At 35.2% G+C, this 26,570-nt stretch overlaps 1 protein-coding gene across 1 annotated transcript in view; it reads right to left on the reverse strand.

The window, feature by feature from the left end:
- Positions 1-26,570, reverse strand: part of LOC150096869 (sodium-dependent noradrenaline transporter-like) — a 190,141-nt gene that overhangs the window by 156,625 nt on the left and 6,946 nt on the right. Inside the window, exons 2-4 of the mRNA XM_090408749.1 lie at positions 15,123-15,335; positions 8,459-8,590; positions 4,093-4,330 (exon numbers count right to left, since the gene is read on the reverse strand). Of these exons, the coding sequence (XP_090264875.1) occupies positions 4,093-4,330; positions 8,459-8,590; positions 15,123-15,335 (583 nt within the window). The remainder of the gene's footprint in view (positions 1-4,092; positions 4,331-8,458; positions 8,591-15,122; positions 15,336-26,570) is intronic.

Consider the following 26,570-nt stretch of genomic DNA (forward strand, 5'->3'; position numbering starts at 1 on the left):
GATAGCAGAATGCAGTTTTGTGAGTGGTACTTGGAAAAATGTGAAGAGGATGCACGATTTCCAAGACGAATTGTGTGGAGTGATGAGGCCACATTTAAATTAAATGGGCCGATTAACCGGCACAATTGCACTTACTGGGCACCTGAGAATACGCATGTAATGGAGGAACATCATGTAAATTTTCCAGGAGTGACGGTGTGGTGCGACTAATCAGCACACGGATTAATTGGACCATTCTTTTTCGACGGTACTGTAACTGGTGCCAATTACTTGAACTTGCTGCATGAAGCTGTCATGCCACATATTCAAGAAGACTTTGGGGATGAGGACTTTTGTTTTCAACAAGATGGGGTACCCTCATGCTACCATTGAGATGTGAGGGCCTATCTTGATGAGACTCTACCCAACAGATGAATTGGAAGAAGAGGTTCTGTAGAATACCCCCGCGTTCACCAGACCTCACGCCAATGGACTTCTTCTTATGGAGATTTATCAAGGATAAAGTTTGCACTTCAAAACTGGCAACAGTCGATGACTTGAAAGCAGCAATCGAAAGATAATGCGCCCAGCTACAAGATGAAATGATTGCAATTCCATTGCTGCACGTTATCAGCGGTACCTGATCCAGGACGGTCATGTCATCAGTTTGAATACAGACGTTGAGGGATGAAAAGTACATTTATGTAGTGTACTTTATAATGTGAAAGTTAACTGTATTATAATAAATACCAACTTTATGATCATTCAAAGTGTGTATACATTTTTTTGAGATATCCAAAAGTATAATCGCAAACCACTAACCTTAACCCCAGTAGACTCTTAAAATTTTCCTGTTCTCCTAATCCAGTATTTCCCAAACTTTCAACACTCGCGTATACGTTCTAAAATTGTCTGAAGTTGATTTTGAGTAATGTATTCTTTTACGAAAGTTATGAAACGTAAGCCACTGATGGCATCCTATGATAACACACCTTTCAAAATCCGTCAGTCCTCCACATATCATTGACAGATGGAAAATGCACAAATATATAGATGAGGTTAGCGGATATATTTCTTTGTCTTATAAAGCAGTATTGGCCCTTTGTGACTATAGGAATATATATCCTGCTTCGTTTCATTCTTCCAGCCTGGTTAGTCGAGTGAATGTCGCTTTTGTATTGAACTCAATAGCCTAGGTTTTCAAGAAACAACAGCTTCATGCAAGTCAATATCACCTCAGAGATTCTCTGGTTCTTTTTATAAGTAATCGGCAGATGGTCGGCTATGGTAAGAAGTTATGAATCACGATACACTCTTCAAATGAGCTTGAGTACTTGAGTATGGTAGTTACTAGGAGTCCGTTGATTACTCAAATGCATCTGCATCTCATCTGTTACATCTAGTGCAGAGATGTTGTGGTGTGGGGAGCTTCATTATCTTCGGGGGGGGGGACCACCTGAACTTGTATTGCATTCTGGACAATTTTGTGCTGCATATCCAGAATTTCTATGGAAATGAACAGTATGGATATCGACATGATAATGCACCATATTATCCTGTAAGGACTATGGTGACTTAACCATCAAAAAGTGCTTATCGGAATCATATGTACCACCTTTGAGACAGCTAGAGTGTCGTTTTAGCATAGATAAATAGGTCAAAAAACACTGCCGAAATTCACTGCTTTATCGGTCGAGGAATGGGCCAAATTATTTATTATATTACTTCTTATCAATATTTAAAAGAAAGCAGCTTATTCATTAGACTGACATCAGAACCATAAAATGGCGTGTCAAAGTTTATGAACATTCATCTGTCTGCATTTTTTTTTTTTGAAATATTTGTGTGCGCCCGTGCGTGTGTTATGCATAAATTCTCAACTTCCATAAATTTTATGTAAGATGGATTCTCAATGACCTGGTTGTGTTTGGAAATGATTCTGATCAGGACTCTGCTGGTTATTCTCACCTTTGCACTCCTGTATCCTTAAACCATCTCATGACATCTCTAACAAAATGATATGGTACATCATCATCATGTTGATACTCAACTTACCCATTTCCATTGAGCCTCTATAGCGTACGTAATACAAATTTGTCCGAATGTCAAAGTTCATCGTTAATTTTTCCGGGTATTACGATACAGGATCTTAGTACATACCAAGAGTAGCATCTAGGCATCCACACGCAACAGATGAAAAGATACGTTCTAGTAACATACTAATCGCCTTTTGAACTAGTTTCGTGAAAGGGAGATCTTCCTCATGCGCGTTGTCACTAAAGATAACAAGAATAAATCATTACAATCCAGGGAACAAACATAAGAGTTCAGAATGGAACGAATCGAAGAAGCTGAAATCACAGTTTTTCAGCGAGAAATCTGAGGCCCCGTTTTTCTGGGATTCACTAGAACCAGTTCTTAAACATTATAAAAGGTGCGAGACAGTATGCAGTGCACTTAACATATTGATATTATGTGATATGTTGAAGTCAGTGATTCGGAGTAAACGCTAAGGATTGTTGTCATAACGTATTACTTGATTACACGAATCATGATTCCAGAAACCACAGTTTCCTGCAACCCGCAATCGTACTGTGGAGACCATCTCCATGTTGCTGCTGCTATCTGGAACAAATGAGATCGTGTCGAGAATGCCTAGATTGTATGGAGAATGCTGCACGACCTTTCTTTGTTGAACTCTTATTATATATATATATATATATATATATATATATATATATATATATATATATATATATATATATATATATATATATATATATATATATATATATATATATATATATATATATATATAATAGGTTGCATATAGCTCGGCTGATGTCTTTTCCTGAGAGCAAACTAAAGCTCGTGAACCACTTGATTCATTTTAATAGTACAACAACATAAAGAAACATTTTAAAACAACGTGTTGAAATTATTGTAAACGAAAGAACGTGTTTAACCTATCGAAATAAAAATAAGGATTTGTCTCTAATTACAAAATCTATGAGTGAATTTAAGTACTAAGAGAACATATTGAAGATGAAATACCCAATAGGGAATAAAACGAAGTATCTGAAAGAAATATTATCATATTAAGAGAAAAAAAATGGGGGGGGGGGAACAATAATAAGAAAGCATAGAATAATATAAAATTTCATTCCATTCGTATTATAACATCTCATGTGCATACGAAGAGATTAAAAATTAGGCTAAAAATAATCTATTGGCGTAAATTATAAAAAGAGGAACGTAGAGGATTTTTATATCTACTTTCTCCAATATATTAATAAAAAAATTCATAATCGACTGTCAAACACCGGTATTGATACTCACTGCGAAACTTTACGTAATTAGGAAGATGGAACAGCAAATAGAGTGAATGGGAAAAGGAGAGAGACGAAACAGCACATGGTGGTAAGCCTAACTTGCAATTCTTTCCCAGCCAGTTTGATTTAATTTTCATATAAATGCAAAATTTTAACGTGCATTACTTAGATATCGTCACAACTTACCAGAAACAAGCAAAACTCTTACTCACGGAGTAAGAGTTTTGCTTGTTTTTTTTTTTGAATTTGCTTTCATAAGTGAACAGGAACTTAAGTGAGTCACTGGTTCGTTTATTGTTCCACCATAAGAAGACGGTTTGCTTCCCGAAAACTCGAGTATTTTCTCCCATTAAAACAGAAGCTCTCTAGAAAACCTCTCCAGAAAAACGCATGCAGTTGTTTCACCATGACTTGTATTATTCTACTCTTTCATTATTGACTTTAGTAGTATATTAGTTCTATTCATCAGACTTTGACCTATTAATTTCGTCCTGTCATTCAAAACAAACTGCAGCACCTTTGAAGATGCTCAAAAGCTAACTGAGTGACCAAATGGTAACTAACCTATTTAAAAGTGGGTTAGTTAACCATTTGAATCTGAAAATGTCCATTCGCTTAGCCACCAAGACTCAAAGACGTCTTTATCAATCCTTTTGGAAAAGATAAAGATTGAAAAAAAAAATAACCTTTTCCAGTCATATAAAATTCTCATCCTACTTTTGACATACCTATATAAATTAAAATAACTAGACCATAATGTACTATTTTAATTTTTTCTTACTCAAAAAATTCCAACGCTGGCGACGTCTTGTTTACACGAAAAAAGGAACCATTGATAATGTCGCTAGCATTCTGCCTGTTGCTTTCCCAGCAGCGATCGGTATTCCAGTCGTTGTCACAGTAGACCCAAGGCAATTCAGAAGAGAAAGAGATGAACATATAGTACACTGTCCATCCAATGATTACATTATAATAAAACGACACATACCATGATACCAATACAGAACAGTAACCGACTCCTACAAAAGAAAGAAAAAAAATTCTCTGTACAGAAATACTGTTTGCTGTTCTTCATAACTTTCAGATATATAAAAAAATACTTAAATATTTATAAAATCTGAAAAAGAAAGGAATTTGTATAATTTTTGTTTTAAATGAAAGAATTATGCCAACATGAACTGTTCTAGGAAGGCTTACCAAAATAAAAAAAAGTGTATAATAGTAGTGTATAATATTGGTATTATACACCAGTGTATAATACCATAAAGGTGTAGCATTTTAGTAAAGGATTGATATCGACTTCGGGAGTGCAAATTAGGGAAGATGGGGGAGGATAATTAAAACATTTTATTTATTTATTTATAATAATCTCTCAGGGGACCCTGTAACCCCTAGAGAGCGCGTCCCCTGGGTGGCGGATAGGGGAGCCCACCATGTGTGTGTGTGTGTGTACATGCCCGTGGGTGTGTATATATATATATATATATATATATATATATATATATATATATATATATATATATATATATATATATATATATATATATATATATATGGTGGGGGTGGTCCGAATATACTGAATAAGGACTCGTGGACCAACAGGGCCATAAGGGGCAATCATCTTGATTGTAAGGGAAGCGGCACTCCCATGGACCCCTAGCTGGATCTATCCTCTCCTTCTTCTACTTTGAGGAAGATCCACTTACTTTAATCTTTCCTATAAGGCCTTATCAGCCAACTCTTCTTACTTTATGACCCTTATGCTATTAGAGTACCCGAGGGCCATGGGGTCTTTTCATTTCTGGCCTTACAATTATGCCCTCTCTATAAACCTTACTACATTTCTTCTATAATCTACTCTTTCCCCTTCAATATACCCTATTCCTCCTATGGGTTTAAATTCGGAAGAAGGCTAGTTCAGAAGCCTTAAGGTAGCAGCCCTACCACTGAACTATTCCATCGTCAGGCTAGTCCCCTGACATGGAGAACATAATCCTACTTGTAAGTTGACAGAAAAAGATAATCGGATTGAATCTATGGGAAACGACCATGGAATGGAAAAGGGAAAACGAAAATGGAAACGACAAAATATAATACACATAGCAAAGTGGAATGTAAGAGGAATAGCATATAAAGAAATAGAATTAGACCAGTTACTAAATGAAAGAAATTTTAAAATAGCAGTAATCACTGAAACAAAAAAGCAATTAAAAGGAACTATGAGAACTGAAACTTTTAATGTGATATACAGTGGAGTCAACAGACCAAAGAGCACAAGCAGGAGTCGTGATTTGGATTCATAACTCCCTTTCAAAACAGTTAAAACATTATAAATTATGGAATGAAAGAATAATGGAAGCTAGAATAAAAATAGATAGAGGCTATTTAACAATAATTGGTTTATATGCCCCCAGAAGAATGAAGAAAACGGGATAATATTGATTTTTATAATCAGCTACAAAACATATATAATAAAATAAATAAAAATGACTACATAATTTTAGCAGGAGACTTAAATGCAAGAATTGGAAACACGAAAATTAATAATAATATAGGAATACATAGAGAACACACTCTAAACAGAAATGGTAAAAAATTGATTGACTTTGTAGTTTATAATAATCTAAAAATAATGAATTCCTTCTATAAACATAAAGACATACATAAATATACTTGGGCAGCAAGAGGATGGAAATCAATATTAGATTACTTTATATTAAATGAAAAGACATCAAAATTTTCACTAGATGTTAGAGTTCACAGAGGATATGAAATAAGCAGTGACCACTTCCTTGTTAAAATAAAATTAAGATTACCACCTAAATGGCTACAAGTAACAAGAACAGAAAAAACAATTGAAACATTTGCTTATAAAACTAGACTATTGAATGACACAAATGTACAATGGCTATATGAACAAAGAATTAACCAATATCTAGACAAAATAAAACTAAATGAAGAAATAGAAATAGAATGGCTTAATATAAAAACGATACTAAATGCAGCAGCAAATGAAAGCTTAGAAAGGCCAAAAAATTCAATAAAAGAAAAAACTGAAGATCTGGGATGATACAATCAAAGAAATAATTAAAAAGAAAAAAGAAGCCTATCACAAATGTTTAAGCAGTAAAAGATTAGAAGATGAAATAGAATATAAAAGAAAAAGACATAGAGAATCATGGAATAAATTTGTTTCTAATTTAGAACATGATTTATATAAAATAAGACCCAATGTATATAAGATTTTGAAACACCTAAATGCAGATACCAAAGAAAACATAAAATTAAACACTGAATTAAAATTAGAAGAATTTCTAAATTACTACACAGAACTGTGGACAGACAAATATTTTAAAAAAGACCACTGGCAAACAATTAACGAAAATGAAAAGGAAATAACTGAAGAAGAATTAGAAATCAGCCTGAAAGAAACAAGAAACGGAAAATCACCTGGAGAAGATAAGCTAGGTTCAGAACTATATAAATACGCAGGAACAAGATTCAAAAAAAGACTCTTATTATTTTTAAATAAAATTTACTCAACTGGTATCCCCCAATAGAATGGAAAAAAGCAATTGTGATTCCTATCTTTAAGAAAGGTAATAGAGATGACCCTAAAAACTATAGAGGTATCAGTATACTAAATTCCTGTTACAAAATATATAGCAGAATCTTAAATAACAAACTAATGAAATATTCCGAAAACTTTATTCTAGAGGTACAGAATGGATTTAGAAAAGGACGATCATGTATAGACCCAGCCTTTTGCCTAAAATTAATAGTAGAGAAAAGAAGAGAATTAATTTGGAAACACATATTGCATTTATTGACTTTGAAAAAACATTTGACAAAGTTAAAAGAAACATATTATTTAACATATTAAAAGAAAGACAAATACCAAATAATATCCTAAAAGCTATCACAAGTATATATGAAAATAATCAAATACAAATAAGATTAAATCACGAGCTATCATATACAAGAGAGATAAACCAAGGGGTCCGATAGGGATGTCCCCTCTCAGCAACTCTTTTTAATATCTACTTAAATGAAATAATAATAAAATGGAGTAAAAATTTACACCAAGGAATTAAACTTTCACCTACAGTTAAACACTCTCCTCTTTGCAGACGACCAAATAATAATTACAATATTCTGAAGATAACTTACAGAAAGCTATTTTAAATCTAAATGAGATATCCAAAGATTATGGTATGATAATATCAACAGAAAAATCAAAAACTATGGCCTTTAAAGGACAAGATCCAGCAAGAACAAAAATAGTAATAGATAACAAGATCTTAGAACAGGTGAATTCATTTAACTACCTAGGATGTATGATCACATATGAAAATGAAAAAGATATAAACGTAAAAATTGCAAAATATTTAAAAATAACAGGTGTAATTAACTCTATATTTAAACCAAACCTAGTTCAAAAATAAACCAGACTAAAAGTATACAATACATTAGCCTTACCGGTCTTAATGTATGGAAGCGAAATCTGGACAATAAAACAAAAAGACAAACAAAAATTAACAACAGCAGAAATGAAGTTTATGAGAAAAACTGCAAAGTATACCCTATTTGATCACAAAAGAAACGAAGATATTATGAAAGAATTAAACCAAGAACCAGTAATAGAAAAAATTAAAAAATATAAACATAAATGGATGGAACACGTTCAAAGAATGAAAACAGGAAGATTACCAAAACAAGCCTTAAAGTACAAGCCATTAGGAAAAAGAAAACCAGGACGTCCTCTTAAACGATTCAACGATGACTTCTAAGGCCGGAACAGGTCATGCTAGGCCTAAATCCTTGATACCTATGATGATGATGATGATTTATAATAATTCACTATCAAAATCGTGGTGTAGCATTTAAGAAAAGAGCACGTGGTATCAAGAAAAGGAGAAAATATAATCTTCATCAAAACTGAAAAACGATATTTGTTTTGATAAGAGACTTTTAACACCAAAACATACTAACGGTTTACGCATTTTCTGATTTTTTGAAAATATTTCATCTCAGCTTATATACGAGCACATACGATTACAAATATACACTTTCTAAATTAAGTTGAAATTTGATTTGTTTGTGCGCCACGAGTTATATAAGTAACACAACCAGTATTGGATCATTACCTTTGAATAAAGGACAAATCTTCCAAACACTAATAGGACCTTGTCGATTATATTGTCCTATTACGAGTTCCATGTAGAATAATGGCATTGCTCCAAATACCAACATCAGAAGATAGGGAATTAGAAACACACCTGCAAATATAATATCAATAAGGTTATAAATAAAACTGCATAGCATTCACGTTTTAATTTTCAAACCAATAATATGAACTTTGATTTCTGTTATGTGATTTCTCTTGTAAGCAGCTAAGGCATAAAATCACTGAACCCATAAGAACATTTCGTTCCAGTTGAATAATTGAGGTGAAAACTCGGAGACTTTTCCTCCGTACAGCATTTAGAACAACAACAGTACTCACGTGTGGGAAGGACTTGCATTCGAATCCCAGTTAGGAGAAATCCCATCTAAGAACATTATCATACGAAGTTATCAAATCCTCAGAAATAGTCCTCAGTATAGAGTCAAATCCTCAGAATCAAATCCTCAGCATGCAGAGTCAAATCCTCAGTATACAGAGCCCACCTTCTCGTTTAGTACGACAAGGTGGGTTTTGTGATCATATATTTTAACTACTGTCCCATATTTATATCATATTAGGCTTTCAAAAACGGATGCTGTATTCATTCTTGTCCAAGACTGATTAGAGCATTGCAAAATTTAAAAAAAAAGCGAGTACTCTTAAGACTCGTTATATCATTCAAAGACTTCTTAATCAACGAGCATTGGATTGTTGATTGATTGTATGGTTTGTTGATAGTACAATCAACTGCTTTAGCTTCTTATTTTCCGTCACTGAAGTTATTAGCAGCAGTGTCGTATTGCTTGCATTTTTATCGTTTGTTGTTAATACAAAAATATTAAAAAATAACGTTAAATAATCCAAAAAAAAAAAAAACCTAGCATAAGAAAGATGTTCTCTAATTTTTACAATAATTTAATATATCTAAGATCACAAGGATCGAAAAAAGTATTGGAATGAAGTATAGACATCAACAAAGACAACAAAATTATTTACGTGTATTGTTCAACCCGTAGCTCAGTTGATTTAGAAGAGCTGTTTGGTTGGAAAAACGTTTTATTCTCGTCTAGAGTTTACTCACTACATGAACATGAGGCACCTTTATCAAGTGTTTTCACTGAAATGGTGAGTTAGCCGATCTCATATGAAGGTGGTAGGTTTTTGTCCTCCACGAAACTCAGGTTTTTAGTCCCTGAAAATAGGAAAACCGGCCTGAAGAATACACGCAATATACATACGTTAATTTGTAACCATCAGATTTGGTTTCGAATACTTGCACGGTGAAGTGTGGGTTGACTCATAAGCGTAAATCAGGAGGTAGCTGGATTGCTCAAACATGCCAGTGGAATTTAAGTTATATGTATATCCTGTTATAAAAAGAAATACAATAAAATTATACCAGCCTAAATTGATAGTGTTATTTTGTGTATGTTTGGTAATGAATGCGACCCGCATTCATTACCAAATTTTTTCCCATCATTAACATCAGTTTATCTATGCGTGAACTGCCCATTCTACCAATTTATTATCCAGGATAGGGTGATAAACATTTATACCAGTATACAGAGGTCACCTTCTAATAAATATCATGGTATGACATTCTTGGATATCAAAAATTATACACTTCGTTGTTCCCCTGATTTGGATACGGACAAGGGTAGTCATGCTTTTATGTATCCATGGGGAAAAAATTGGGAACTACATATTCATTTTCATTTGTATATTCTGCAATGTTTATGACACTGAAATATGTCAAATAAAAATATGGCTGATTTTTCGATTTACTTTATTTATTATACTTCTGGTTTTTTTTTTTTTTGGTTTTTTTTGAGGTAGTAGTATTTTGTACTGAAATATGCATTCTTCCCACAAAAGTTTACCTGCGTCTGTGTGTTATATTGTATTTTACAATTATCATGTGGGAGATTTGCATTTTTGTCCATTTTATTTGAGCACCACCTGGATTCTCATAAAGAAAATATAAAAACCTTAAGAAAAATTAATGCAAAGTGTGTCTGTATCTGTGTGTGCTGTTTAAAATTAATGCAGCTTAAATTCAGTCAATTTTATGAAGAAATATATTTTTTCTCCTAAAAAATAATAACAAATAAAAATAGTCTACAGCACACGCTGAAAGAACCTCACTCTGTAGTTTTATTTATCCCATACTAGTCTCGCGAAGTTTCTTCAGAGTTGAGTATCTTTACAAAAGATAGTGTTGCATAAATGTATTGAGCTTCTTTTGAAAAATAGCGTGGTAAAATCATTCTGCTGGAAATTACTATTCGACACATTGCTTTTGCAAAAAAGAAAGTATAGAAATGTATTGATAACCCTAAACCAAAGAAGGGCTCAGGTGCAACTGAAAGGAAACAGGGTTAAAGTTCATTTCCTGAAACGCATCCAGGAAATATGAATCGCTTCGATATTTCCGACACTAGCAAAGTTGATTTTATCTCGCACAAACTTGCAGCTTGTAAAACACTACAGTTGATTCTCACATCAGTAATAAGTGCGAATTTACGAAGTAGTAATTGTGCTTAGAGAGAACAAATAGCTAAAGTTTTGACAGTTTTGATACTTTGATCTAACACTGTATTGCAGTATTAGATTAAAAAAAAAAAGATTTTTATGCGTTTGTGGAAATATCTGGGAGCAGATGAAACAAGAAAAAAAATTTCCTGATTATAATTACAAACACAATTCAACAATGGACTTTATCTAACTGTGCAGGAAACAAAATCATACTGGTTTAAATAAACATAGAAATATGTGTCCGCTTTTTTTTTTAAATATATTTTCATATTTTTTCCTTAGACGACGACCCTTATCTGCCTGTTAATTGCATTTTGAACGAGGTATTTCTCTGGAAAGAAATCACTAGAACATTTCGTCGTTGTTCCATACCAGAGGAACAATTAAATGCTTTGCAATTTTTGTGTGTTGCAGAATATTACACCAAGTAACATTAATTGGGATGGTTTATATACAAAGAGAAATGGTCGTCATTTGGAACGATAAATTGACGTTGGAGTAATTCAAACATGAGCGGACAAGTGTTAATAATTCGAAATCGTTCGGTTTGGTGAAAACAGATACTTCTTTCAAAACAGACGATTGTCAAATCAAGATTTATGATCCCATTTTGTTCTAAACGTTTACAATATCATCCATGAACATTATAAGATGGTAGTAGAATAAAGGATACCAAAAACCTCGCTCAGAGCAAAAGGGCTCTGCATGCTACATTTATTTTGGAATATGTGCAGCTAAACAACATATGGATGAATTTTTGGGTTGCATCTTCACAGTCAATGAATGGTGAGTCCACTTTCTGGAACAGCAAAGGAATTATTGTCGATTTTCTGCCTGCTTGTCATCAATGTGGAATCATATCTCTACTTCTTCGTATTTTACATTTTGTTCTGCAAAATAAATGTCCATATTTAGGATGACATTTACTGTTCTAGCCACGTAGTCAATGTCGTCAATACCTCGATGGTAGGGAAGAAAGTTCCTCATCGGACGTTCCTGAACAAACTTCCACTGACTTCCATTTGTTTTGGTGTTTAAAGGAGACAGGGCTGGTTAACATTTCACAAGCGATGATGAGATAAAAATCAAACGGTCATCGATTGCTTGCAGTTGACACTGTACGACAGTGATATTAAAAGTTAATGAAACGATGAGATGAATGTGTTAACATATTTTAAGATTACAATGAAACAAATAATTTAAGGATTGCTAAAGCAGTTCTTAATTTGTATTTTCTGATATGTTCATATTGCTATGGCGTCTCAACATTCACTTCTGATAAATAGTTTGAACTAAGGAACTTCAGGAAAACATATAGCAGACCACTTCACTTCGTCAACTCGGTGGCATGAATGGTGGGACTGTGGATTTGTGTTGTTGTCGCATATCCTTCTTCTTCTTCCACGTTCTGTTTGGTAAGATGTCTAAATTTTTGGCACTAAAAGTATATTTACAATAACATACAGATAACCCTCGTATAACGCGGTACTTATACAATGCGGTTTCGGTAACACAGTCTACAAATTGTAGTAAACCTTGTTCAACGTGGTACTTACACAACGCGGTTTCGATATAACACGGTCTACAAATTGTAGTAACCCTTTATCTTTCATATATTTTTCACCGCGCGACTTGTAACGAAGATAAAATCAAATTTTATCTTCGTTAAATTTGTGTCTTCCCGTATCGCGCATGCAGTTATAAGTAGTGAATTTATATTAGGGGTAATATCCTTTAGCACTCATGTACGTCAATTGTTTACCGTATAAAATTGATAATTGTCTTCGTTTTCTGCCAGGAAAGCATTAAAAATCATAAGTGTGTTAATCTCAAGCCGAGCACTTTATTTTCTAGTGAATTTCATACATAATTAATATGTAATGTTTTTTTTATGTAAAAAGTTTATTTTTATACTAATGGCCACTAAAACTGCAACGAAAGAGAAAACAAACAACATTGAAGAGAAAATTCGTTTCTCTTGAAGGAAAAAAAATTAAAATTTTGGATCGATTAAAAAATGGAGAAAACCAGGAGTGGTTTCAAGGACTCTGAATTTAAATCAATCAACAATTCGAACAATTAAACAAAACGAGCATAAAATCCGAGAAAGTGTAATTGCTGGGTCAGCGGTAAGTGCAAAGCGCGTTGCTCGTGTACGCGATATTCTAATAGGAAAATGGAGAAATCTCTAATGATTTGGATAGAAGATTGCACTCAAAAGAAATTCCTTTGGATGGAGTCTTATTAAAGAAAAAACTTTCAAAGTTTATAAACATTTAAAAGATCAAGATTCTTCAGAAGAAATCTCTCAGCATGGATTTTGTGCCAGTAAGGGTTAGTTCGAAAACTTTAAAAAGCGGTTTTCTTTGCATAATCTTAAAATTCAGGGCGAATCAGCATCAGCAGACGTGGAAGCTGCCCGAAAATATCCAGGAAAACTTTTAAAAATCATCGAAAAAGGTGGTTATAGTTCAGACCAGTGTGAACACCTGATCACATTGAATATCGAAAAACTACAGCATGGTAAGCAAGGTCTTATTACTGAATTCTTGAAACTTAATCCAGCCAAAGTATGCAATGAGACTTATACAAATGATGTCCAAGAGATTTCAAGCGATGACGACGTCCGTTCACTCGTAAATAAAGAATATTTATGCAGTGTTATTTTTGAAGACAGTGATGATTAAAATATGCACTTTATTTTATTTTGCCTAAAACATTTATGCATTTATATTCAATGAAGTTTAGGTACAATTTGTAATTTTTATACTTTTATACTATATATTTGTTTCATAGTTTACATGTTTTCTTAACTTACATGAATTACCTGAATTAAATAAAACTATATTTCTGTTGTATATGTCATTTTTGTTTATATAATTTAAAAAAAAAACGATTTCGGAACCTAACCCTACTTTTTCTATGTGATCCGAGTCTCGCATAATGCGATTTATATAACGCGGCATTTCTATGGAACCTAACATCCGTGTTATACGAGGGTTACCTGTATTTCATGCCAGCATTTTATTGAATACTTAAGATAATAAGATTTATCTTGCATGGAATACTGTATTCAGAAGGTAAAAACGAACAAATTTCGACCCATTTCACGCCGAAATTCACTTGAACAAAACAACCGATTTTTCCTTTCTTCTAATGCATCATATATGTTCCGTGATTAAGCAAATAAGGCAATAATCTTTTGAGACATTTACCTCACTACATGAGTTAATTGTTTAAAGCTTATTTCAGAATCATTTTTCACGTAGATCCTTCTTCAAATTTATTTGAATGGTCTCTAGTATTTCCTTGTAGGAAAAACGAGAGTTATAACCAGATTCTAGTATATGTCCGTATAAGGAAGTAAAGGAATTTGATTGCTGATCTTCCAAAATTAAGAGAGGCCGATAATGTGATTGGCATTATCGATCTATTAGGTATGGATTGGCAGCCATTCCCAATGACGTCATAAAATAATGTCGGAGCCAGGTGCTTACATCTGTAACGCAGTCACCCATGGCGAGGACTATATGGCTTTAGTTTACATAGCTGAACTAAAGCTAACAAAGCCCACAGATACAGATTATTTGGATTAGTTTATTATTCATCGTGCTTTGACTCAGAAATAGTGGAATAAGATCCACGGGAATGAACTATTTTACGATACTTGGGTATGCATAGCCATTTCAGCTAAGTTTCCTGGTGGTGAACTCTATTGTTGCTGTTCCAGTGTAAAATGATTCATCATAAAATTCCTAAGCACGCTGAGCACCTGATTCAAACTTGTTTTTATACAAAGCTTGAACTCACTTGGTTGTCTAGGTCTTCGAGAAACCAAAGAACACTTCTGAAGTTAAAACACAATACATTACATCGACTGTTGCGATGTATAAAGAAAGCTTGACTTTGGGAAGACTTTTAGAATGCTTGCTTCTAAAATTAGTTCCGGATAAACCTATTGAAATATTAAACATAAATAAGAACTTCGTAGTATTCATACTGTTCTTCATCTGCAATGCCAAATTAGTGTATGAACCTATGTGTAAAAAAAGTAAATTTAACTGTTGATATGCGATATAAGGAGAGAGGGAGAAAATAAGCAACATTACCTCCACCATTTCTGTAGCACAGGTAAGGAAATCTCCACACATTGGCCAGATCCACAGCAAATCCAATAATGGACAATAAAAAATCTGCTTTCTTGCTCCATGTTGGGCGATCATCTTCTTTACATTCTCCATTGCCTTTTCCATTTATTGGCAAAGATATTACCAGAGCACCATCGACATCTTTTTCGATCTGAGCAGTGAGACTTCTTCTGTCTAAGAGAGAGAGAGGGAGAGAGAGAGAAAGAAATGAAGAACAACTAATAGAAACGTTTATGTAAATTATGAATTTATAAAAAAATTAAAAGATAATAATTTCATTTGAAAAATGCAAATCATGTGATAATAACTGATACTGTATAAAGGAAAAAAAATATTGTCAGAGTTATATGGCAATATTCCTGGCATTCGATAAGTAGGATGGCGGTTTCACACAGGGCATTAAAATTTATCTATCACCTAAAGAGAGATTCGAAACCTCTATCCTTATCTACGGTGTGATCTAACTAAAATTTGCATTTTTTTCTTATATCTAATATTTAATAGTATAATTAATAGTATAAGCCTTCCTAAGTAGCAAATACAATGGACAAATGGGTCCCCTCTCCCCCTGGGAAACGTGTAATTTCCATTGCAATGTATTTAACGAAATTACTACCGAAAACGCGAGGTGACTTTTGTTCTAGATGAGTATCGTATTAAAAACAGAAGTCGTCTTTCAGCGTACATACGCATACATCCCCCCCCCCCCCAACACACACACACACAAATATTTTAAAACCCTACTGCAGATATAACGATTACGTTTAGTTATATATCCTGGATATAACGAAACGTGATTAAGTAATATATGTCATATGAGAGACGGATAAGAGAAATGGTAAGATCCACCTTGCGGCTATTCTCGACAACAAAGCTCACATGCCTTCCATAGACCATGTTAGAAGTTACGAGCACTCGCAAGTTGAAATTTTATCTAGGAGCGTTGCCATACTTTTGTAAACATACTATAGTTCGCCCACCGATTAGAGATCCTTCGACACTTCTGCGCATTTCAGAAAAAGTAGAATCCATTCCGATAATAGGGTAATCAGCCTGTATAGTGGGATGAGTTGTTTATTATTACCGGTCGGAAATTTAACTTCTCTTTTATGATTATTGTAGTTAACTACGTTGCTTGTATAACAAGTTGGAAAATTTTACCTATAAAGCACGTGATTTCGCGTGTTGGCTACCAATTCGGACATCCTTCATTTCTTTCTCCCCTTCATTATGAATCGACTATTCTTGGAAAGACGCGAAGCAGGGACCTACAAACAGTGGGCGAACTATACTAAGCATCTGGTTCCTCATCTACTTCACTGCCTCACATCTTTCCGTATACCTACTCTCTGAATAGGTACTTTTATTATTATTATTATTATTATTATTATTATTATTATTATTACTTACAAACTACAATAGCCTGAAAAGAGCTCTAAGGACATACTACGAACAAGAAACACGCACCCAAAATACCATACAAACTTAATGAAACACAATATATTCGCTCAGGCTTCCAGTTCAGCGACGCATCAGTACATTCCAATTTATTGTGCGTGTGTGTGTGTGCGTGCGTGCATGTGCGTGTGAGTGCGCGCGCGCGAATTTCTCAATCATAGATTCCGTAGCATCCTAACACAGCAAAAAAAAAAAAAAAAACCAATACATAATAACCAACTGGTGTCATCCTTAGGTAAGCTTACATTTAAGCTTCGAGGATGAAATGAAAAAAAAATTAGTTCTCATCCAAGATGTATTATATGTAACGAAATGCATGTAATGTACGTAACAAGAAAACCAATGTATGTATTATATGTAAACCAATACATAATGTAAATATCACATGTAAACAAATGTAAAATAATGTATAATAATTATCCATTATTCAAAAAAAAAAAAAAAAATTATTATTATTATTCGTGACACCTCCAAAGAATCCGAAGACTCATCGCGGGAGGTACTTATATAAAATAAATAAATATATAAATCAGCCTAAACTGGTTATAAGGGTGAGCTATGGAAATTTTAACAAAGGGCTCGCATCGTCGAGGGAAAAAAAAAAAAAAAAAAGGCCTAACTTAGCCCTTATAATACTTATATTGCGACTTTGTAGAGCTTCTGACAGATATGATGATTTCTGTATGATATCAATCATTAATGCTAGATCTTTTCAAAATTCCAAATTGAGAAGTCGGTTTAAAAAGCCCTTACATTTATCGTTCAATGCAAAATGCTTGCAAAAAGCTGGGTAATTTCTTCACAAAACAAGAAACGTTCGTAAACTTCCCACCGTGGTCCAAACACACGGCCGATCTTTAAAATTTCGAAACCAAGGTCTTTTGCAATCGTATTTAATTTTCGTTGATTTTTTAGTGATTGATGATAAAAAGCATATAATTTATCATAAATATTTCAAAATGATTTATTTCTTTAATGTTTTTTTATTGAATCGTCTAATGCTAATTGTAAACGATGAGCTGCGCAATGCCAAATCACAATGTTGGGAAATTTTTGTAGAAGTTTGATTGAACACCTGATTTGTTTCCTAACATTATACTAGCTCCATCAGAACAAAATGCAAGGAGATGATTTTTAAAATAGTTATCAGAAAATCCATATGAATTTAAAGTAGCAATTATAGTAGCATGTATACATTCCACGGTGGTATTTTTTAGTTCTACAAGATTATTAAACAAGAAGAACAAGGGGCTCGCAAATTTGATAAAAATTTAACAAAGGGCTCGCGCGAGCCCCTTATAGCTCACCACTGCTTATAACATAACCCCGCTGTCTGATAGAGACGAACTAAAGAGGAAAATTTTATAAGCTATAAGCTCGCTCTGGGGGGACACGGAGATTACTCGTCGTTGCTTGTATTTAGGATGGCTTTTGGCCTCTTGTGTTTGAAAAGGTCTGTTTCGTCATAACTTGCAGCATGTTTCACTATTTCGTTGGGGTATGTAGAGATCTTTAAGAAGAATTCTGCCGCTGAAGATTGCAGGCAGGAGTAGATGTAAGGGATGTTTGTATCTCTATGCAGCTGGACGTTTCTTACAAACCATGGTGCTTCTAGGATCATGCGCAAACATTTATTTTGCACTCTCTGTAGCTTGAGGATGTTAGTGTTGGATGTGTGGTTCCGGGTTGGAGATGCATATGCTTGGGTTGAAGGTTAACCTTTTGTCCAGTATTACCCCGAGATATTTTGTTTCTGTTTGCCAGGGAATTTTGGTGTTGAACAGGTAAAGATCCCCCTTGGGATAGACCGATCTTCTGGTATAAAAGCTTCGCAATACGCTTTCGGGGGATTTACATGTAATCTTCATTTAGAGAGCCATTGTTCTAATTTTAGATTTTCTTGCAGTTTTTTGATGACGAGATGTGGCTGTAGAGATCTAGCTAGTATTGCTGTGTCATCCGCATAGAGGGTTAAGATGGATGACATTGGATTGTGCAGGATGTCTGCCATGTATGTCTGCCATGGGTTGAAGCTGTTCCATTTATTTTGACTTGTATATGTTTGTCCTGGAGGTATGATTTAATTAGGTGGACCATTCCTGATGGTATGCTAACATAGATGAGTTTACGTACTAATCCGAAGTGCCATATCTTGTCGAAAGCTTTTGCAATGTCGAGGAAGACCGCTCCAGTGTGTCGATGCCAGTTGTAACCGGTGGTGATGTAATTAATTAGTCTATGATTTTGTTGAGCAGTGCTGTGATGTTGTCGAAAGCCAAACTGTTCCTTTGGAAGGATATTTAACTCGTTTACTGAGGCTTGGTGTTTGGAGAGAATGATTTTTTCAGCAATTTTGCCATAGTTTGAGATCAGGCTGATGAGTCGATAGCTTTGAGGAAGGTGTGGATCTTTACCTGGTTTATGCACTGGGACTACATCTGCGACTTTCCAATAGGAAGGGAAGTATTTGAATTTGAACATGGCGTTGATTATTGTGTGATTAATATTGCCATGAGGACCAGGGGCTTTTTTATGACTTCGTAGATTTCCGCTGGTGAGGTTAGGTGGTTGCGGTTTGTTGGTGCAGGTATCGGTGAGTTTTAGTACGTATCTGACGCGTGGCGGCAGATTTTGTAGACATGATTGATGTCCAAGTCCGCGTATGCAGGGCTACACTGTTTTCTAGATTTCTTGCTATCTCTTTTGCTTTTTCTGCGTCCGTGTCTTCCAGATGGAGTGTACGCCGGGTGATATAGAGGCTAGCTTGGTTTCCCATATTTCGTTCCCATATTCCTGTGAGCTTTAAGTGCTTCTCTAACTTCATTGTTTAGCTTGTTAAGGATCTTTTTGTCTTGAGGTGCGCGGGTATTTTGGTACCTTTTCCTTGCTTTGTTTTTGTCCCTAATTAAATTCATGATGTCTTCAGGTAGTCGATTAGGCTTAAAAGTGGATGTAGTAGTAGAAGTGATGATAGTCTTTAAGGCTGTGTTGATTTGCTGGGTCAGACTTTTGACTGCATTTTCAATTTCTTTTTTTTTTTTCTTTTTGGAGCTGAAGTGAGGAACGAGCCAATGTGTTCTGATAGTACTTTTGATAGTTTTTTCCACGAGATGAAGGAGTGGGGGGGAGTGGGGGGGAGTGGGGGGGAGTGGGGGGGAGTGGGGGAGAGGCGGCAGTTGTTCTTGATTTCCCAGCTGGAGCAGGATTGAGTTTTGATCCGATGTCAGTTCCTTTAAAGAGTCTAGGCTATACTGTAGCTTAATATTTTGCAGGATAGCTATGTCCAGTATGTCAGCTGTGCCGTACGTACTGTGATGTGTTGGTTCGGTGGGGCCTGCCACCACTGCGTAGTTTGAACTGGAGTAGCTGAAGAGGATGTAGCTGTTTCTATTGGTGTTCTACTGTTCCATGCGGGGTGTTTCGAACTTAGGTCACCTGTAATAATGACGACTTGCTCTCTATTGCCCAGGATGGAATCCAGACCTGAATGTAGCAGAGTTTTTGACGGTGGGTTGTAGGCTGCATAAAGTTTTAGTTTCCCAGCTGAGGTTGTGGGTACTTCTATTCCTGTGAGCGCCAGATTTCTGGTTGAGGGATTGGTTACAGAGTGGTGATTGTTGTAGTTTTTTATGAAAATGGCGGTGCCACCGCCTCTGTAGTTTATTCTGTTGTTTCTGTGGAGGAGGTATCCTCTAAGTTTGATGTTGTCTGCTGATCTCAAGTGAGATTCATTTATGAAGCTGATGCCTGTTTTTAAGGCCATTTGCGTTCCACTCGATGATCTGTAGAGAATCTGGGGTGATTTTGTTTCTATGCATTTATGAGAACTGCTAAGATGAATTGGGTTTCTTGTAGAAATTTTTTCTGGAGTCCGCTGAGGGGTTTAGATTTGCTGAAGTACTGCAGCATATTTGCAAGAGAGGTTGTAATCATGGCTGCAAGATTTGGGTGATATTGTTTATCTGTGGCCTTTGTTTATCGGACTATGTCTGCCTAAGTCTTCGTCTGCCGTTTGTGATTTGCTCCAATCGGAGTTTCAGGTTGCGGCAGTTTGTCCTCTGTCGTATTTTGTCGACCTCTGGGGGAATTGAGGAGCTTCTGCTACTCCTACTGGTTTTTGTAGACCACTAGAGGGAATGCAATCCTGTGAACAAGCTGGATTTAGAAAGAATTACAATACTTTGGACCATATTCACACATTAAGAAAGCTCATTGAAAAATCAATTGAATTCGATAAACCCTTATGTCTGGCCTATATAGACTACGAAAAAGCATTTGATTCAGTTAAAACATCTGCAACACTAAAAGCATTTTAAACCCAGGGAACTGAAAAACCATATATTCAAACACTAAAACATATTTACAATAATGCAACTCTGTAATTAAATTATATAAAAACAGTGAAAAGTTCCCAGTACAAAAAAAGGCATCTGGCAAGGCGACACCATATCTCCCAAATTATTTACAGCTGCACTAGAGGAAGTCTTTAGAAGCCTTGATTGGGAAGCAAAAGGAATAAATATAAATGGAGAAAGGCTGCATCATCTGAAATTTACAGATGATATTGTTCTAATAGTCCGCGCGGTAGCCTACTGGCTATTGCACTTCGTAACCATATGCCTGAGGAAGGAGTGTCCTAGGTTCGATTCCCGTCGACGACGTGAGGAGCTTAAGGATTTTCCTCAGTCATAGCCAAGCTAGCCGGTCTTGGGCGTGGGGAGCAGGATTTTTTCACCAGTTTATCTGGTTTTTCATGCCGCAAGCATGCAAACGCCCCGTGAACACACAGGCTACAGTCATAGGATATAGTACGGCAAGGAAGGCAACGGGAAACCACCTTGCTCAGAATCATTTCTCTAGATGGTGGCATATATAGCTACCCCCAAACACAGCCGTAAGGCTAAATACTATCAATCAATCAATTGTTCTAATAGCAGGTAATCTTGAAGATCTGGAAGAAAGGCTAAATCAGCTAAATGAAGCCTCCGGAGAAATTGGATTAAAAATAAATAGAGAAAAGACAAAAACAATGATGAATAAATACATAAACTATAGAACTGTCAAAGTTTGAAACCATGAAATATAACAAGTTACAAGTCATATGTATATTTGGGCCAACTGTTAATCTTTGAGGATTGCCAAAGAAAAGAGATTGAACGAAGAATTTACCTTGGATCGTCGAAGTCTCAGAAGTGACATCCCTATGAGTCTAAAAGGGAAGCTTTCGACCAGTGCATACTTCCTGTCCTAACATACGCAGGAGATACATGGACTTTAACAAAATCCCTAAACAAAAAAGCTGAGAACAACACAACATCGCATGGAGAGTAGTGTGCTAAAAATAACATTAAGAGATAGGAAGACAAATACTTGGATAAGATCTCAAACAGGTGTCATGGATATTGTAAAATACATTAAACAAGCTAAATGGAGATGGGCTGGCCATATTGCCAGATGCAGTGACGGGAGATGAACTAGAAAAACAACAGAGTGAAGACCAATGGATGGAGCAAGACAAAGAGGAAGACCGAGAAGAAGGTAGAGGGATGAACTGGAACAAATTGCAGGAGTGAGATGGATGGGAGAGGCAGAAAACCGAGTGGTCTGGAAAATCATGGGGAAGACCTGGGTAGTGGACAGAACCTAAAGGTTGGAAGAAGAAGAAGAAGAGGAGGCAGATCGTCTGTTTTTTTTGAGGGGGGGGGGTGTTGTATACATCCTTTGTAGTTTGCTGGATCAGGGCTACCGCAGTTTGAACATTTAGCCGAGATGGTTTTTTTGGCTTGATGCAGGTGTTTGTGGGATGGCTCTCACTGTATTTTAAGCACTTATATTCTGGGCATGACCAAAACTTTTGGCATCTGTGGCTCTGTCCTGATGAGACTCTTTTTTCTTAGTGGTTCTGCGCTGATTTTTGGCCTGCAAATTGATGTTAGGTCGTAGATGATTTTGTATGCGTGGATCTCTACTAAGAAGAGTGGCATCGGACTTTTGTCCGCTCTGGTCATTCTGCTGACCTTGATGGGTGGTAGGTGGTCTTGATAGAAGAGATCGGCGGCTATGTCTTCTGTAGGTATATCCTTTGATAGTCCACGGAGAACCACCTTCAGGCTCTCCTTCGAATCGGGGGTGAAGGGTGTGATATTGTACACCTTTGGTGTCTAGCTCCTTCGTGAGTCTTCGGTAGTCTATTGGCGGGTTGGATTTTGATGCCGTCGTCTAAATTCTTAGCTGTTGTGTACGCTATCTGTAGACTAGCCCTTAGTGCTGTCCACCTGCTCTTTTCTCTTAAGATAAATGGGGGAACTTTCTCTTTGGTGGAGGCAGGGGAGTCAGAGTTCTGTCCGTCTTCGTCCATGTCTTCATCCTTGGGTGGTTGTGTAGTCTATGTTTTGCTCTTTTTTCGCGTGTGAGTCTCAACTTGATTTGGGGCGGGGGGGGGGGGGAAATACCACCAAATCCAATTTTTCTTCTGTGTTGGCAGTATTCTCGCTTTCGTCATCGTCCCTCATTGTGGAGAACAGGTTCAAGGAGGTCAGGCCATTCTACTTCAATTTTTTGAATAGTTTTTTAGTAGGCTTAGCGCCAGTCCTCTGTCCAGTGTTTTTATCAGGGCGTCGGTATCTATTCCATTCATTGTTAAGGCTAGTAGGCGTTGATGGGGGGGTGAGTAATTCAGGACCCACCTTGTCTCTTCCTAATGCTGACGATACCTTACCTTAAAACTGTAAACAATCAAGAATTCACTCATGAATCATGATCCTCACTCGGGCAATCGAATTTAAACCCACTCTTAGTCAATCATCAATGATTAAATCTAATCTTACACTAAATCCAAACTACCATGATCTATTGCCTTATCCCTTTATAGGGAGGAGGCGAGGCCTTTATACCCTATCTAGCTTTTGGAGACTGAGTGGGCAGTTCAATCTCCACCGGTAGCCAATCAGAGATAGCTGGCCCATGTCTATCACTAATTATAGGCAGCCACCGATGAATATGCTGGCAAACAAACTCTTGGTATCTAGCCCCTTTTTTTAAGTTTTTTTAATTTTAATTTTTGATTTTTTTTAATTTTTATTTATTTTTTTATTTTTTATAATTTTTATTTATTTTTTTATTTTTTATAATTTTATTTTTTTAATTTTTATACTTTTAATTTTTAAAAATTTTAATGGTTCTAATTGAAAATTTATTTAAATTAATAATAATAAAATTTCTACTGATAAAAGGACAAGTTTCTATCCATTTCACATCAAAATATCAAATCCTGTTGTGTAGTTGGACATATCACCTTCTCCTTAGTCGATTTTCTTACTCTTCTAACTTTAAATTTTCATTATTATTATTATGTGACACCTCTAGGGAGTCCAAAGACTCATCGAGGGAGAGTGTGCCAACAGCATCGAACGATTGATCACCTTCCAACTACTAACCAAGCTTTGCTATCAATTTAAGCAAATGTTTTAAATTAGCGCCGTGCCTGAAGAAGTAGAGATATTATAAGAAATATTATCTGAAACAACAAATGTTTCTGCTTAACTGTTTTCATCCAGTAGAAAATTCTGACTGGCTGACAACCTGGTCAATGTTCCCAGTACAACTGCATTATCTGGAGTATCCCAGTTTTTCAAACGCCATATTGTGACCTCTCAATTCTCGCATATCTGGAGATCTGTGATGATAATAGTAATTGCAGGGTACGGAGCTGGACAGGGCCGGCGTTACCTAGGGCGAAAGCCATGAAGGGGCGCAAAAATTCAAGCTATTCTTTATTAACATTTTACTAAAATATCAAAATTAAATAGTGATATGATTTAGGTATCGATTCTTTTTCCTTATCCCTCACTCATCACACTATTTTACTATTTAACTCTTGGTTCTTTTTTTTTTTTTTTTTTTTGTTCCTACCTAAATGACTTGAAACCGCTATTTAAAATTCAGTTAAGATAAATATTTTAGAACGTTAACATTTTAAAATATTAAATTTCGGTATTTTATAACTTTTTTTTGTAAATGAATTATAACAGAGAATTTTCAAATTAATTTTCCTATTAATTTACCTATTAATTTATCCTGAAAGACAATTTTATTTTGTTTAATGTCAATTAGAAACATTTTAGTTTATGTGGGGATTTAGTGGGGATTTTCCAAACAATGTGTGGAGAAAGTGGGGATTATGGAGATATTTCAATATCTCCATAAGTTGTTCCAAGTATTCGAGCGATTGAATCAAGTGAGTTCATTTTATTTTCAACAATCAATTATTAAAAATTAATTTGTTAAAAATAATTTAAAAAACATTTATTAATTTTTCGAGTTAATTTTAGCGTCCAAAATGAATTAACGATAAATTAATTAATAATAACGTGTGAGTAATTAATAATAAGTCTGTGACTTTTTTTTAAAATACTTTTATTTTTATAAGAAAGTTTATTTCTAAAAGTATAATTTTTTAGTTAACTATGCCTGATTTTCCTCTTTACACTGCAAGAGGATACTACCGAACAATGAAGTAGTGTACCGTCAATTGGTTAATATATTCAGTATCAAAGGATGCAGTGCTTTTTTTTTGTTTGTTTTTGTTGTAAAATATTCAGTAAAAAACTACATCAACTCTACAAAAATCAGGTGTCAAAGACTGTAAAAATATTGGAGTAATCCTTTCTATGTGAATGAGAGGAGTATTTCTCATTTAGAAAACTATCAAACTTGGAAAGAACTTGAATTGCGATTAATCGCAGAAACAACTCTTGATAAATTCAATCAGCAAACAATCAGAGAAGAACAATACTGGCGTCAAATACTGGAACCTTTGATTGCTTTAGTTAGAGTACTTGTCACACAAAATCTTGCATTTCGCGGTACTAACGAAAAGTTGCACATTGCCAGTAACGGTAATTTTTTGAAGTTTGTTGAATATTTAGCTCTCTTTGATCCCGTAATGAAAGAACATGTACGTAGAGTCAAAAGTCAAGAAATAATGATCCATTATTTAGGAAAAGATATTCAAAATGAGCTTATACAAATCTTGGCAAAAGCTATAAAAAATAATATCTTATCCCTTGTAAAATCGTCAAAATATTATTCAGTCATCATGGATTGCACTCCAGAAGTTAGCCATATTGAACAGCTGACAATGATTGTACGTTTTGTTCATATTGTCATTCCATCAGATAATGAGATGTCCAAACCTGAGGTAATAGTAAGAGAGCATTTTTAGGATGTGTTCCTCTAGAGGAAAGTACAGGTTCATTCATAACAGAAACTTTATTTGAACATCTAAGACAAAGTGGAATTACCGATCGAGAATCTCCGTGGTCATGGATATGATAACGGAAGTAATATGAAGGCCAAAGAAAATGGTCTTCAAAAGAGAGTTTTAGATATAAATCATCGGGCCTTCTTTATTCCTTGTAGTTCACACTCTTTTAATTTAGTGGTCAATAACGCTTCCAGGTGTTGTTTAGATGCAACCAGCTTCTTTACTTTAGTTCAACAGATTTATAACTATTTCTCTGCATCTACTCATCGTTGGCGAATTCTTTCTACTTGTATCTCGGAATTGAGTATTAAACCGTTGCGTGACACAAGATGAGAGAACCGTATCGACGCTTTAAAACCACTAAGGTATCATCTTGTCAGTATATATGATGCACTCATGCAAATGTTTGATGACCCAAGATTAAATAATTCCAATGGAAATACTACCCGACATGAAGCAAAAGCCCATGCTGATTCCATTTGTAAATTTAAATTCATAGTATCCCTTGTCGCGTGGTACAACATCCTTTATGAGGTAAATATTTCAAGCAAAATGATACAGAGAAAAGAGGCTGATCTAAATTCAGTTACGAACGAAGCAACTACAAGTAACCAAAGAATACCTTCTAGAATGTAGAACTGATGAGGGTTTTGAAAAAAGTTTGACTGATGCTGTTGAAATTGCAA

Source organism: Typopeltis vanoorti, chromosome 18, assembly GCF_054136105.1.
Source record: "Typopeltis vanoorti isolate ZY-2024b chromosome 18, IOZ_Tvanoo_1.0, whole genome shotgun sequence".
NCBI lineage: Eukaryota > Metazoa > Arthropoda > Arachnida > Uropygi > Thelyphonidae > Typopeltis > Typopeltis vanoorti.